Source organism: Epinephelus fuscoguttatus, linkage group LG20 (assembly GCF_011397635.1).
Source record: "Epinephelus fuscoguttatus linkage group LG20, E.fuscoguttatus.final_Chr_v1".
Classification (NCBI taxonomy): Eukaryota; Metazoa; Chordata; class Actinopteri; order Perciformes; family Serranidae; genus Epinephelus; species Epinephelus fuscoguttatus.
This window is the reverse complement of record NC_064771.1, coordinates 8,503,524-8,518,087: the sequence shown is the minus strand read 5'-3', so window position 1 is coordinate 8,518,087 and position 14,564 is coordinate 8,503,524. Positions and strand designations below refer to the sequence as shown.

The 14,564-nt window shown below is 41.1% G+C and overlaps 1 protein-coding gene across 14 annotated transcripts in view; it reads right to left on the bottom strand.

The window, feature by feature from the left end:
• Positions 1 to 14,564, bottom strand: part of LOC125881225 (sulfotransferase 2B1-like) — a 99,173-nt gene that overhangs the window by 71,652 nt on the left and 12,957 nt on the right. For all 14 annotated transcript variants that reach the window (XM_049564302.1, XM_049564300.1, XM_049564303.1 and 11 more), the window contains exon 6: positions 4,209 to 4,414. In XM_049564302.1, the coding sequence (XP_049420259.1) occupies positions 4,209 to 4,414 (206 nt within the window). The remainder of the gene's footprint in view (positions 1 to 4,208; positions 4,415 to 14,564) is intronic.

Genomic DNA, 14,564 nt, shown 5'->3' with positions numbered 1-14,564 from the left:
CGGGTGCGCACAGCCACCTCTCTGCAGAGAAAGAAATCTGGCACATCTGTTGTTGGCACCGGAGCTGCTGGTAACATCCAAACTGTCAAGACCAAGCTGGTGAGTGTTTTTGCTTCCAAGTTCTCACCTGATCTGTATGTGGAAGCTCTCTCTGACTATCTTAGTGAAAAACTTGGCTGTGTGGTTTCCTGTAACCGGATCGGTAATGACAATGGCAGATATAGTTCGTTTAAAGTTTCTGCCGAGTGTAATGAGGTTGGAGAAATGTACAATCTGGAGCTCTGGCCAGACGGGGCATTTGTCCGGCACTATTATGAGCCGCGCCGGGCTGGTGCTATCAGGGCTAACACTGTCATCGCTGCTGAGATGAGAAGCATGTCAGCTGGTGCAGGGAGCACTGACTAGATTCCCCATATGACTGGACCACTTAGGGTTTTTACTACAACTGTCGAGGTCTGCATCTGGGCCAGGGCACAGGACACAGGGCTCGCCCCTTGGTTGTTGACAATCTCCTGGAAAACTGTGACATACTGTGCTTGCAAGAAACGTTTTTGGCTGAGCAAGACTTGGCATATTAAACACTCTCAATGTCCGTTTTCATGGTGCTGGTGAATCTACGACTGATCTCAACTCAGGAATAATCAGATAGGATACCTGGGGGTGTGGCCATCCTGTGGAACAAGAGGCTTGATTTATTCATTTTTGTGGTTAGGTTTGATGTAGACTGGTGTATTGGTGTACAGTTCAGTCACAATGGCAGGGAGTTTATTATCTTTAATGTGTATACACCATATGAGTGTACCCAGAATGAAGATGAATATCTAGATAGGCTTGCCTTTATTTATTCCTTTATTCAGAGCAGCACTACTTCCTGTATCTATGTCATTAGGGATATGAATGCACACATTGCTGACAGAGGCTCATTGTTTGCTAATCACAGGATCCAGTTTTGTCAGGAAAACAATTTAATGCTGTCAAGTAAAGAGCTACTACCCCCAGATAGTTATGTAAGTAAGGCCTGGCATTCTGCTTCATGGCTGGATCACTGTATCAACACAGCTGATGCACATGCATCTTTGGAGGGTATGAACATTCTGTGTGGGGCAGCAACCTCTGATCACATGCCTGTGGGTATGTTGATAAATGTTGAAGATATTCCTATGCCCTCTAGTGACAGTTATGATTTTAACACTACTGGACTGGTCTGCTCTCTCAAGGGAGGATATTGCTGCCTATTATGTTGATACAAATAAATTATTGAGTAATATTCATCTACACACAGATGCAATTAGGTGTAGTGATGTAAATTGTAATGACTGGAAGCACAGGGAGGAAATTTCCTCTTTATATACTCATGCTGTGAGAGCTCTGTATGAAAGCAGCAGACCCTTTTTTTAAACAGAAAAATAAGAGGGGTAATGTTAGGCCTGGCTGGAATAAGTATGCGGCCGGGTATCATGAGAAAGCAAAGCTAGCCTTTAAGTCATGGGTTTTGCCTGGTAGACCAAGACGAGGGCCTTTGTTTGAAAATAAGAAACATGCTAATGCACTGTATAAATATGCTGTTTGATTTATCTGTAAAAATGAGCAAGCTATGAGGTGCTGACTCTATGGCCTTGTAGGTAATAAGAAACAATACTACTGATTTTTGGAAGGAGGTAAAGGTCCTTAACAACTGTAGAATACCGTCCCCATGCACTGTAGATGGTATCTCAGGGGTTGACAATATTGCTGAGCTATGGAGACAACACTACAGCACCTTATTCAATTGTCAAAAGTGATATATATGTGCCTGATAATGTTGAGTGTGTATAAATAATCTAGCAGATAACAAAGCATGTGGTTTGGATCACATCACTGCTGAGCACATCAAATATGCCAGCATGAGGTTAGCGCCTCTCCTTGCCATCTGCTTCAATGCTTTTTTTAATTCATGGATTCTTGCCGGATACAATGATAGCTGTCTTTTTAGTTGCGGTGATTAAGGACAAATCTGGTAAAGTTGGATGCTCTGATAATTACAGACCAATAGCCCTTGCCAGTGTATTGTCTAAAGTTTTTGAAAGCATCCTGCTGGACAGAATTGTGGAGATTATTTCCTCTGCTGATAACCAGTTTGGCTTCAAAGCTAAGCATGGCACAGACATGGCCATATATTCCTTAAAGGAAATTGTCAATGCATATGTAGATAAGAATTCCTGTTTTGATGTGTTTTATTGATGCTTCAAAAGCTTTTGACTGGGTCAATCATTTTAAGTTATTTGTCAAAATGAGTTGCAGAGGGGTACCCAAATGTATTGTGAGAATTCTGTCTTACTGGTATGCCAACCAGTCAATGCAGGTAAAATAGGGTCATTGCGTCTCTGCCCCTTTTGGGGTCAGGAATGGAGTCAGACAAGGTGGAATTCTCTCACCAATTCTTTTTAATTTGTGTGCAAGCATGAAAATGGGTCAGGGGTGAAAAAGATGAGAAGGATACGATCTTATCTCCCCCTCCAAGCATGATGATAGGCAATACAGAACAAAAGAGGACAGATGTCTAATGTTTCCTACATTCAAATTGTCAGATAATAATTTGAAAGTAAATAGTAAAGTATCTTGGACATTTCATCACAGATCAGTTGAAGGATGACCAAGATATTTACAGGCAATGCTGTGCTTTATATATAAAGATTTTTCTTTCTACTCTCATGTTCAGTAAGTCTTACACTAGGATCAACTATTTCCTGATATCCTCTGAATGATCCTACGTCAACAATTGTACTTATCACAATATCTTAATATCTAATTATAGGCCGGTCTCTCTTAATTTAAACAATATCCTGTCTAAACAAAAATATAGCTGGCACTTCAACCCTCTCCTTCTTCAAGACCACCCTTTTATTGAGCTTATGACGACACGCATAGATGAGTTTCTTACTACACATGATAATGGGAGTGGTCTGATTCTACTCTGTTGGAGGCCTTCAAGGTCGTGATGAAAGGACATATTATCTCATTTGAAACTTCTAAGAAGAGAGAACTTAACAGTTGCCTTAGGGATACTGAAAAGATGCTTCCAGTACTGGAAGAGGCATACAGATCCTCCTTCTTACCTCTTGTTACTTACAATAAGATCTTTAATTTAAAATACGAATATAACACCATCCTTAATATATTTATCAGCAATGTTCTACTAAAACTTAAACAGAAGAATTTCAAACTTGGGGATAAACGAGAGAAACTGGTAGCAAGCCAACTCAGAGGTGAGCAGGCTAAGCAAGCTATTCATAAGATAAAATCCAAACCAGGTAAACTGGTTACTAACCCAAAGGGGATAAACCCTTGCTTCAGGAACTTCTACAAGGAACTGTATTCCAGTAAAGTAAATCCTACTGAAGCTAGATTTTTCTACCTTTTTTTGCTAATCTAAATGTTCTTCAATTATACAATGCATCACAAGATGGTATTGATGTTCCAATTTCTAAAACCGTCCTTTTGAATGCTATTCGAACCTTCTCCTCTGGAAAAGCAGCCGGCCCAGATGGCTTTGGCTGTGAATTCTACAAGGCACACAAGGCAAGGCATTGCATTATTTTGATATTGCTTTGGAACCACTTGGGATATGTATCAGGGCTCACCCAGGTATTCACAGTGTGAAGTGTGGTCATGTTGAAAGCCTGCTTAATTTATACGCTGATGATTTACTGATCTGTTTATTGGACCCAGTAGTCTCTGTTCCCAACCTCCTGACCTACATTAAATCATTTAGTAGACTGTCAGGATATATGATTAACTGGGAAAAATGTGAGTTTATGTCTTTGAAGAATAAGTTGTGTCCCATATTCTTGACATCTTTGCCCTTTAAATTAGTCACTACACGGCTTAACTATCTTGGACTTAAGATTCCTAGAAATCTCCAAATTTTTTACTCAGATTGAAGTTTTTGGATATGATGGACAAGCTAAGAGCTAATATTAGGAAGTGGAAGTTGCTAAGGCTATTAAAATGGTTGCACTTCCAAGGTTCTTATATCTTATTCAAAACCTCCCTATTTATCTACCCATGTGTTTTTTTAAATGACTGTATTCTGTCATCCCTTCATTTTTCTGGGCAAATAAACCCCCTCACATTTGTAAAGCCAACTGACAGAAGAATGTAAACAGGGGTGGTCTCGGCCTCCCTGTATTTAGACACTATGACAGGGCTGAAAATTCAAGGGCTCTCACTTTCTGGCCATGGGGCTCCCCTGGAGATGATTGATCTGCTGCTTCCCCACTGGCGGCTGCAGCCCTCCACGCCCAAGGCATCATCGGCGCGGCTCCACACCCACCGATGCAAGACTGCTCACTCTCCAGACGAGGCAGCCACCAACAAGTTTCAACAGCAGAGGGAGCAGGGAGGTGAAGACAATATTGCAGTCCTATTGAGAAAGCTGACGGGCAAACATTGAGTTTAGCCACAAGGTACTCTGAAAACATCTCTCTCTCTCTCTCTTTATTTTCTCTCTCCCTCTCCCTCCTTTCTCTCCTTTACATACACATACACAGAGTTTTGGATTAATGAAGAACTGAATTGTGACTAAGAGCGAACTGCACCTGTAAACTAAGGCAATGATAATCGAGGACGACCATGCTCTTGGACACTTCACGGGGCGGGAGGCAAAGAGATGATGAAATCGTTTAAAGGGGAACTAACACTTATTTTCACCCTGGGTCCTATTTTCCGATCTACTTTTGTCTAAATGAGTGATAGGATGTTCAGTATTTGACATTTCTCCAGTACGAAGCTAGGGCTGACCTGCCTGCAGCCCATGAGCACGCACTATACTAAATAATAGGGCACTCAGACAGCGTCAAACAACATCAAAATACGTCCACTAAGTGCTATTTTTTCACACAGAAAGGCTCGTATTGTTCGTGTAATTATCCGACAACATAACGGAAAAGAGAAATGAACGTCTGTGTTTACCTTTAGCTGGAATCGGATGTATTTGTTGTGGAAAGTCAAAACACTTCCTCTGCCTGCTCCCTCTCTCTCCTCGTCCACTCTTCAGTTTCAATGAGCTCTGCCTCCATGTACAGTACAGGCCAAAAGTTTGGACACACCTTCTCATTCAATGCGTTTTCTTTATTTTCATGACTATTTACATTGTAGATTCTCACTGAAGGCATCAAAACTATGAATGAACACATGTGGAGTTATGTACTTAACAAAAAAAGGTGAAATAACTGAAAACATGTTTTATATTCTAGTTTCTTCAAAATAGCCACCCTTTGCTCTGATTACTGCTTTGCACACTCTTGGCATTCTCTCCATGAGCTTCAAGAGGTAGTCACCTGAAATGGTTTCCACTTCACAGGTGTGCCTTATCAGGGTTAATTAGTGGAATTTCTTGCTTTATCAATGGGGTTGGGACCATCAGTTGTGTTGTGCAGAAGTCAGGTTAATACACAGCCGACAGCCCTATTGGACAACTGTTAAAATTCATATTATGGCAAGAACCAATCAGCTAACTAAAGAAAAAGGAGTGGCCATCATTACTTTAAGAAATGAAGGTCAGTCAGTCCGGAAAATTGCAAAACTTTAAATGTGTCCCCAAGTGGAGTCGCAAAAACCATCAAGCGCTACAACGAAACTGGCACACATGAGGACCGACCCAGGAAAGGAAGACCAAGAGTCACCTCTGCTTCTGAGGATAAGTTCATCCGAGTCACCAGCCTCAGAAATCGCAAGTTAACAGCAGCTCAGATCAGAGACCAGATGAATGCCACACAGAGTTCTAGCAGCAGACCCATCTCTAGAACAACTGTTAAGAGGAGACTGCGCGAATCAGGCCTTCATGGTCAAATAGCTGCTAGGAAACCACTGCTAAGGAGAGGCAACAAGCAGACATTAGACCAGTGGAAATCTGTGCTTTGGTCTGATGAGTCCAAATTTGAGATCTTTGGTTCCAACCGCCGTGTCTTTGTGAGACGCAGAAAAGGTGAACAGATGGATTCCACATGCCTGGTTCCCACTGTGAAGCATGGAGGAGGAGGTGTGATGGTGTGGGGGTGTTTTGCTGGTGACACTGTTGGGGATTTATTCAAAATTGAAGGCACACTGAACCAGCATGGCTACCGCAGCATCCTGCAGCGACATGCCATCGCATCCGGTTTGCGTTTAGTTGGACGATCATTTATTTTTCAACAGGACAATGACCCCAAACACACCTCCAGGCTGTGTAAGGGCTATTTGACCAAGAAGGAGAGTGATGGAGTGCTGCGGCAGATGACCTGGCCTCCACAGTCACCGGACCTGAACCCAATCGAGATGGTTTGGGGTGAGCTGGACCGCAGAGTGAAGGCAAAGGGGCCAACAAGTGCTAAACACCTCTGGGAACTCCTTCAAGACTGTTGGAAAACCATTTCAGGTGACTACCTCTTGAAGCTCATGGAGAGAATGCCAAGAGTGTGCAAAGCAGTAATCAGAGCAAAGGGTGGCTATTTTGAAGAAACTAGAATATAAAACATGTTTTCAGTTATTTCACCTTTTTTTCTTAAGTACATAACTCCACATGTGTTCATTCATAGTTTTGATGCCTTCAGTGAGAATCTACAATGTAAATAGTCATGAAAATAAAGAAAACGCATTGAATGAGAAGGTGTGTCCAAACTTTTGGCCTGTACTGTACTTCTGTGTACTCCATGTTCAAATAAATACGGGCGGTCATCAAATTCAAGTTTTCACATCTAAAAACTACGGTACTTACGGTATTGGCTGATGCCACGTAGCCTATCACTACTGTGGGATAAGCTCAAAGTCTAATGGCAAGAGGAGTCCATGAGTGTCCATACGCTGTCCAATAATGGTCCGCGCTGGCCACCTGGCACTCAATATGCTGCTGTAGTGATTTGTTTTCCAGACGTGAGTATCTTTGAGCAGTGAAAGTTATTATTTATTTCTTTTTACTTGTCGGCAGTGATTTGTTTTTCACAGAGTTCTACTTGCAAGCACTTTATTCGCATTTGCGACTACAAATAGTTTTGTGCGAGCAAAATAAATCATTCAGCACACTGTCAAGTCCAGATTTCAACCAGCAGCAGAAACGAAAGGCGAATCCGGCCGGCTGTGGGTTGAACAGGGGTCACAGACAGGAATACGGCGGTCAAATAGCCTACGGCAGCTCCACAGCGCAAGATAACGACTTACCGGCGACAGAGGTAACTCCAGGTCCAGTAGCCTAATTTCCTCTTTCGTTAGCGTCATGACTGCCCAGTAGTACCTGGACAACCGAGCCATGGCGGCGCACAGGTATGTGACGTGTCAGAGGAGAAACAAACCGTTCACATTTCTCTCGTTGTGGCAGGTAACGGTCCACAAACCTCACCGCACTTTAGGGACTGTTCTTTACTTGTCAGGGGAGGAGGGTGGCTGGTTGATTTTTATTTTATTTATTTATTTTATTTCAATCCCCCTATGTTAATCACTTATTGATGCTGTTTTTGAAGTATGAATAAGTCAATAATATAATTACTTATAATATAATATCATTGATGTATTATAGAAAAGTGATTTATCTTTTTATAAATGACAAAAGGCACATCTGCCTCATTTTTGCTGTGGTATTGTGATACTACTCAGAACCGTGATACTTTCACTGGTATCGTAGCGTGGGTCCCAATTTTGGTACCGTGACAACACTAGATGCCACAACTATTCCATTCAGAGTTGTGCAGTGAGGAAGCTCGGGTGCCTCTTGTTCCCCCACTTTTGGGAGTGGGGGAACACTGCTCTCTCAGAGGCCCAAAGTGTTTCCCTAATTACAAATTAAACACTGCTCTCACCAACTCTGAAGTAACTATTGACCTGCTGGCCTCACCATAATGCTGTAACTTTACATTAAGCGGATAGCGCTTCTGTAGATTTTTAGTCCCAGTAATATTATATCCAGTAACGTGATATCCATTGTTGTCCCGAGGAGGCTTTTGTTGTGGACAGACACGGTGGGTGACAGACTCAACATCATCATGTAGCTCTTCAAATGTTCTCTTTAGCTCATTTTCCATATTTGTATCCAAGTACCGTAGTTGTAAAATGTTTAGCTGCCTGACAGCGAGTGACTCCACTGTAAAAGATGGTTCCATGTTTCCTATACCGTAGTTTTGTTAAGTTGTAGTCTAAAGGCCCGAACATACTCAGGCAGAAGATACGCGGAACGGACTCCTCGGAGGTCCGCGTGGACTCAAAGCAGACATCCGCAAGCCCTGTGCCCGCAAAGCTCAGATTTTACGACCGCGCAGACTCCGCTCCGCGCACCAGTGACTGCTCGGCATGTATTTTTCACATCATGGGGATTTTTCACGGACATTTTTACAGGAAACTACAATGCGGAAGTGCGCTCGACTATGAAAGCCCGAATGACTGCGTACATTCCTCGCGGAATCAGTTCCGCATACGTTCTGCCCGAATATGTTCGGGCCTTAACAGTCCCTTGGTTAAACCCCATCCGCTGTCGCTTAGGCGATGTACTGTAGCTACGAGCCAATACAGTTAGGAAATGTTTTGGGCTGCAGGGCTGAGTTTCCCAAAACATGATCCTTCTTAGCAATGTTGTCTTCTTTGTGGCTTAGAAAAACTACACTGCAAAAAAGAAAAGCACCTAGCGCCCTCTAGCGTCCCCACTCAGTCATCTACAGCCAAGACGTACTCAGAGTATAGATGACACTAGTGCGCATGCGTCAAGGTCATGGTATGATGGCGAGCCTAGACCAGAGTCAAGTTTTTTTTTGGGGGGGGGGGTGTAACTAAAAAGTTACTTTTCTCAGTAACGCATTACTTTTTGGTTTAAGTAACTGAGTTACTAACTGAGTTACTTTTTAATGAAGTAACTGGTGACGGTAACTAGTTACTATTTTTCAGTAACAGCACAACACTGCTCAAATCCAATACTTCTGTACTCACTTCTGTACTTGCTATTTTGAGTAAACAGGTGTGGTCACACTGAGAGGTATGGCAAGATGCAATGCACTATGAGTACCTGTATGGTCCACTCATACAGTCAAAATGTTGAGTGTGGAACAGTGGACACTTCCCAGCCTCACCATGTTGCCTATGTAAATAAAGGGGCTGGACCACAAACATGTCAAATTTGTGAAATGTCGACCGAGTACTGGGATGAACACTGAAGGATTGTACAGATATACATATGTACAGTATTTTTCACGACCACTATACTGGCGTCAGGTAGAAGCCATCAGTTTGTTGATTAGGTTAATTCTGTGATCATTTGGTATCGCAAATGAAGATAATGAAGATTCCTAGCAAGATAACAGCGGCACATTTTATCGTCAGGCATTGCCTTAAAGATTCGGTGTGTATACGATTTAGGGGGATATATTGGCAGAAATAGAATATAATAAGTTTGTTTTCTTTAGTGTATAATCATGTGAAAATAAGAACAGTTGTGTCTTTCTTACCATAGAACGAGCTGTTTATAGCGACATAGGGAGGGGGGTTGTCGTTTATGGATATCACCACGTTGCACAACCATGTTTCTACAGTAGCCCAAAATGGACAAACCAAACACTGGCTCCAGATAAGGCCATTCACACTTTTGTGTTGACCTCTGTACTTGATGAGCCGCCCCCATCTACATGTGAAACCGTGTAGGAAATATACAGTTTTGTATTGCGAAACTGCTTTATTCAGTAAATTTACCAGTTTAAATCCCTGGTTCAATTTGTTTTGGAAAGGAGGAGACCTCTGTGGATAACACGGCTCATGATAAAAACCTCCTGAAAGTCTAAATCACAAAAAGGTGAGCACACATTAAGTAATCTGACAAAAGGGGCGGGCATACAATAGCTTGTGTTGGGCGAGCCGCCCGTTTCTGAGATGCCAAACAGCATCAGAGATACAGTGATTTGTAACAGGAAACTGCTTTATTCTGTGTTTTTACCGGTTGTTTTTTTCTTGTTTGATTGGGAGTATGCTTCACTCATGCAATGAACCCTTCACAAAATGGAATTAACACAGTATATCTTAAGTATCCAAATAGCACCTGTATGCGACCCAGCAGTGCCTCGACTTGGGCTATTTGTCTTCAGGTTACAGCTGGGGTGACAGTTTGCACCTAGCCTTGGTCCAAGATGTTCATTGCATGAACGTCTTGGTCCAAGGCTAAGTTTGCACCATGAGTTAAGTCATATACACAGTTAGGGCCGAATTCACAAAGAATGAACTGCGGCCGCTGATAGCACCTTGAATTGCACTTCATTTGCACCCGCACTTTGCTCCGTCTTAACGTCCTATTCACAAAAGATATTGCGCTAATGATATACCAGCGCAAACACACCCACAAAGTTTGGCAAGTTTGCCCCTGATTTGCCCCTGATTGCAATTAGCCACATGGCAAAGTATAAATGCTGGCTTTGCGCCAAGAACACCGTGGCAGAACAATGGCAGACTTTGTTTGGCAAAGTACTGAATACTGTATACCCTCATGTAGTGATGTCTGCTGGTGAGTCAGTCTAACAGTGTCGGATGGGTTGAGGCTGTGGATTTGACCAAGTTTGACCACTTTATCACTATTCCCTCTCACTTGTAGCTGTTTTTTCATTATCTTTTGAATTTAATATGAAGTATGGAACCGTTTTTGTTCACGTTTGTTTCACCTGTTTCGTAAAATAAATTATTGAAAGTTGCTTTTGAAGTGCGTTACAGAAGTGCGTTTTGAGAACGGCCGCAGACTGTCACCTGTTCAACGCATCAATATCTTCGGATGCCATTGAAGTAATAATGATTATAATAATAATTTCAAAATATTATTTACAGACTGATTTAACAGACGATCACTGCTGCCACGATCGCTGGAAAGTCTGGGCGAGAGGCTTCCACAGAGGAGTGCCCAGTTTGCACCAGCTTTCTAAAGACGTTATTTACTTCACTCAAACTACGTGTGGCTATTAGCGCTGGTGTTAGTGAATTAGACGTTGTTTATCAATGAGGCTCATTTACATAGAAAGGGGCAATTTTTGCGCCAAATATATGCATATTACCTCATTTAAATACGTGCAAATAACACCGGAGCACCGAGACACAATCTGCTTGGCAGCACAGTTAGTGGAGCATTTCACCCTCTGCGCGTGCTTTGTGAATTTGACGGTTTCTGTTTGCTCCATTTTTACCGGTTTAGCGGCCGCAAAAGCCACGCAATCCTTTTGTGAATTCGGCCCTGAGTGTCTAACATGAAGTTGTGCTAATAAATCTCTTGCCTCTCTTGTAATAGGGAAATAATAGATTGTATCATTAAACACTGTGTAATATAAAGTTAGCATACGTTACGTGTGCTGACGTTAGCAAGCTAGCAGCGTGACATTTAATCATTAAGGACAGGCTACGTGACTAAAAACAACACGTGTTTGTGTTTTGTTTTAGGTATTCAAGAATATTTTATTTATCGCTTGGCCTCCGATGACCAGAAAAACGGCAATTACAGGTCTCTGATTGAGGGTCAAAATTACCTGAGCTCCGGATGGGTCGGGCAAATTTTACACCACCGATCAATATTGATCGCCTTCAATATGATGTGATGGTCACGTAGCCTGTCCATAATGATTAAATGTCACGCTGCTAGCTTGCTAACGTCAGCACACGTAACGTATGCTAACGTTATATTACACAGTGTTTAATGATACAGTCTATTATCCAACCTGATCTCACAGAAATACGTGAAATGACCACGGCCTCTTACCACCGCATTCCGTGGTGGCAGCACGTAATGGGTTGAAATTACGTGCTGCCACCACGAAAACAATGCCAATGTAAAGTCAATTAGGATCCTCTCCCGTGGTGGACACACGGATTCCCTGATTCAATCACGTCACGTCAACCTCGTTTTCCTCAATGATATCTTTAACATTCCTGTACACACACAAAAACGCGGAAATGTCCTTGATATTAAAACGGCAAATACATTCTTCTGTTATAATTTCACACCAATAATAATAATAATGGTAATAACGTGATAGTTCAGCTGTTCTAGATATTTGTTATAGCCTATTCAAATATTCAATCACAAAAACGCCGTTTCTAGAGAACTTGCTAAAATATCTGAAATGAACCATCATGCGTACTTTTTCTTAACATATTTCATCTAGGTGCAGTGTCATTACTAGTTCAGCTTTACTAGACATTTGATATATTCAGTAGATGTATCTTTTTACGACCCTGTTTTACAACAAGCCGCAAAAAACCTACCGTCCCAAAAACGCCGTTTTTAGAGTACTATCTAAAATAGCTACGATTAGCCAACATCCTTGCTTTTTTTCTTAACATGGTTCATCTAGATGCAGTGTAATAACTACTTCGGCTTTACTAGATATTAGATTTATTCAGTAGATCTATCTTTTTACAACCCTATTTTACAAGCCGCAAACGAACCTACTGTCCCAAAAACGCCGTTTCTAGTGTATTAGCTAAAATATCGAAAATTAGCCGACATCTTTACTTTTTCTTACCATATTTCATCTAGGTGGAGTGTAATAACTAGTTCGGCTTTACTTGATATTAGATATATTCAGTAGATATATCTTTTTACAACCCTATTTAGAGCCCTACTTTGCAAATCAGAAGAACTACAACTATGTTGCTGATATGTATCAAACTGCATGGCGCGGTCCCAGGGAATTGTAGTTTTTTAAAAATCTAAGCGTTTTTCCCAGATTTGGAAGTTGGAAATACTGAAATTGAGAGTACAGTGTGGACTTTAAGGGGATGGTAAACACACTTGTGTAATCAGATTTTAAATATCTAATTTCTAAATGGGTGAAAATTAATTTTATCCATATTTTATCCATATCTGACAGCACCCTCAGTTGTTGACTACACTCACATGATAGCTGAGGTCAAGAGCTCTCTATAACAGTTGGTCCCATGTCTGTACCCCCTTTAGTTGCTGAGTTATAAGCCCTCAAACATGCACTGAGGTCAAGGTTCAAAGGTCAATGGCTGAAAGCAGGAGCCATGTAGAATCTTCATATTGACATATGTTACTCTCCAGGTTGAGACCTTTCCAATGATGTATTTGGTTTAGCTCTACGACAAAGTTTAGATTTTTTCATTTTTTGGACACAGGCCATGCCAGGTGTAGTTTCAGAGAGCACTTTGAAGGCCCAGTGTATAAAATGAGTTTTGTTTGTTTCTTTGCTTGTTTTTTCTTTTTTTACTGTAGATAGTTACTAAAATGAGTCATCTTCAGACAATACAATACTACTAAAAAGTAAAACCAATAATAACAATAATGAAATAAGCAAAAATAATATTAAAATTATATTGAAATTTTAAAATCTATTTACAGAGTGGAATAGTAGCCTAATAGATAACTTAGATAATATTTACTATTGTTTAGACACTTTATTATTGCTTAGATACTATTTAGCCTATTATTGTATTTACTTTTAGCATGTTCTACTTTTGAGTAATTTCCGAGAAGTTATGATAAAAAAAAAAAAATTACAGACTATAGGAGACAACCTCTTCAATGTCTCACGTCAATTAATTAACACTATTTGTCGGCTTTTTATAATACCTTTTTTTTTTTTTTTTTTTTGCTGCTGTCTCCAGTTGAGAGTGATGATTTGCTAAATACATTCTACAATAATAATTAGATTAACATTTGGTCTATAATATTGTTGGCTATATTACGCATTTTAATTAAAAAAACGGAAGAATAAAAGAAATAAACACCGAAATAATTACTTTTTTTTATTGATCACACACACACACACACACACACACACACACACACACACACACACACACACACACATTGAACACGCGATTGAATGAATGAATGAATGAATGAATGAATGGCGTGGTCACATTGAGATTCCATTTGTTTTTTATTACTAACAAAATGTTTTATATTGACCGTATGAATGGTTTCGTTTTCAAATAAATATTTGGAAACGAAAATATGCTTTGGTGTACTTTTACAGAGTTTTGCAATATGTATATAGCCTACCTGTATCAAAATGTAGGCTATAATTTTCAGCAGCGGTTTGTGTGACAGCTGCCACGGTCGGAGGTATAACCAGCAGGGCAGCCGCTGGTTCTGTGGCGCTGGCTTGGGGTCCGCTCTCCCCTGGTGGAGTGGAGGGTGGCCGGGTTGCCAGGGGCAGACGGCTCCATGTGATGGTGTTTCCTCTCTGGTTCTTCCGTGCTCAGCCTTATTTTTATCTTCTTATTTATTTATTTATTTATTTATTAGTGGCGTTTGGATTCAGTTATGGCAGACGGATGGCAATCTGAAATGGTATTAAGCCCACAGACGGCGGACAGCAGCTACAAAACAGTAGTGGAACGCGCCCCATCCGCCCACAGCACAATGCTCTTAAAGCCCTATGCTATCAAAAGCTGGCAAAATACATTTATTTTATTTTATGGCCTTGACATTAACCTGTCATATTGTTGAGTTATCAAGGACACTTCCGCGTTTTTGTGTGTGTACAGGAATGTTAAAGATATCATTGAGGAAAACGAGGTTGACGTGACGTGATTGAATCAGGGAATCCGTGTGTCCACCACGGGAGAGGATCCTA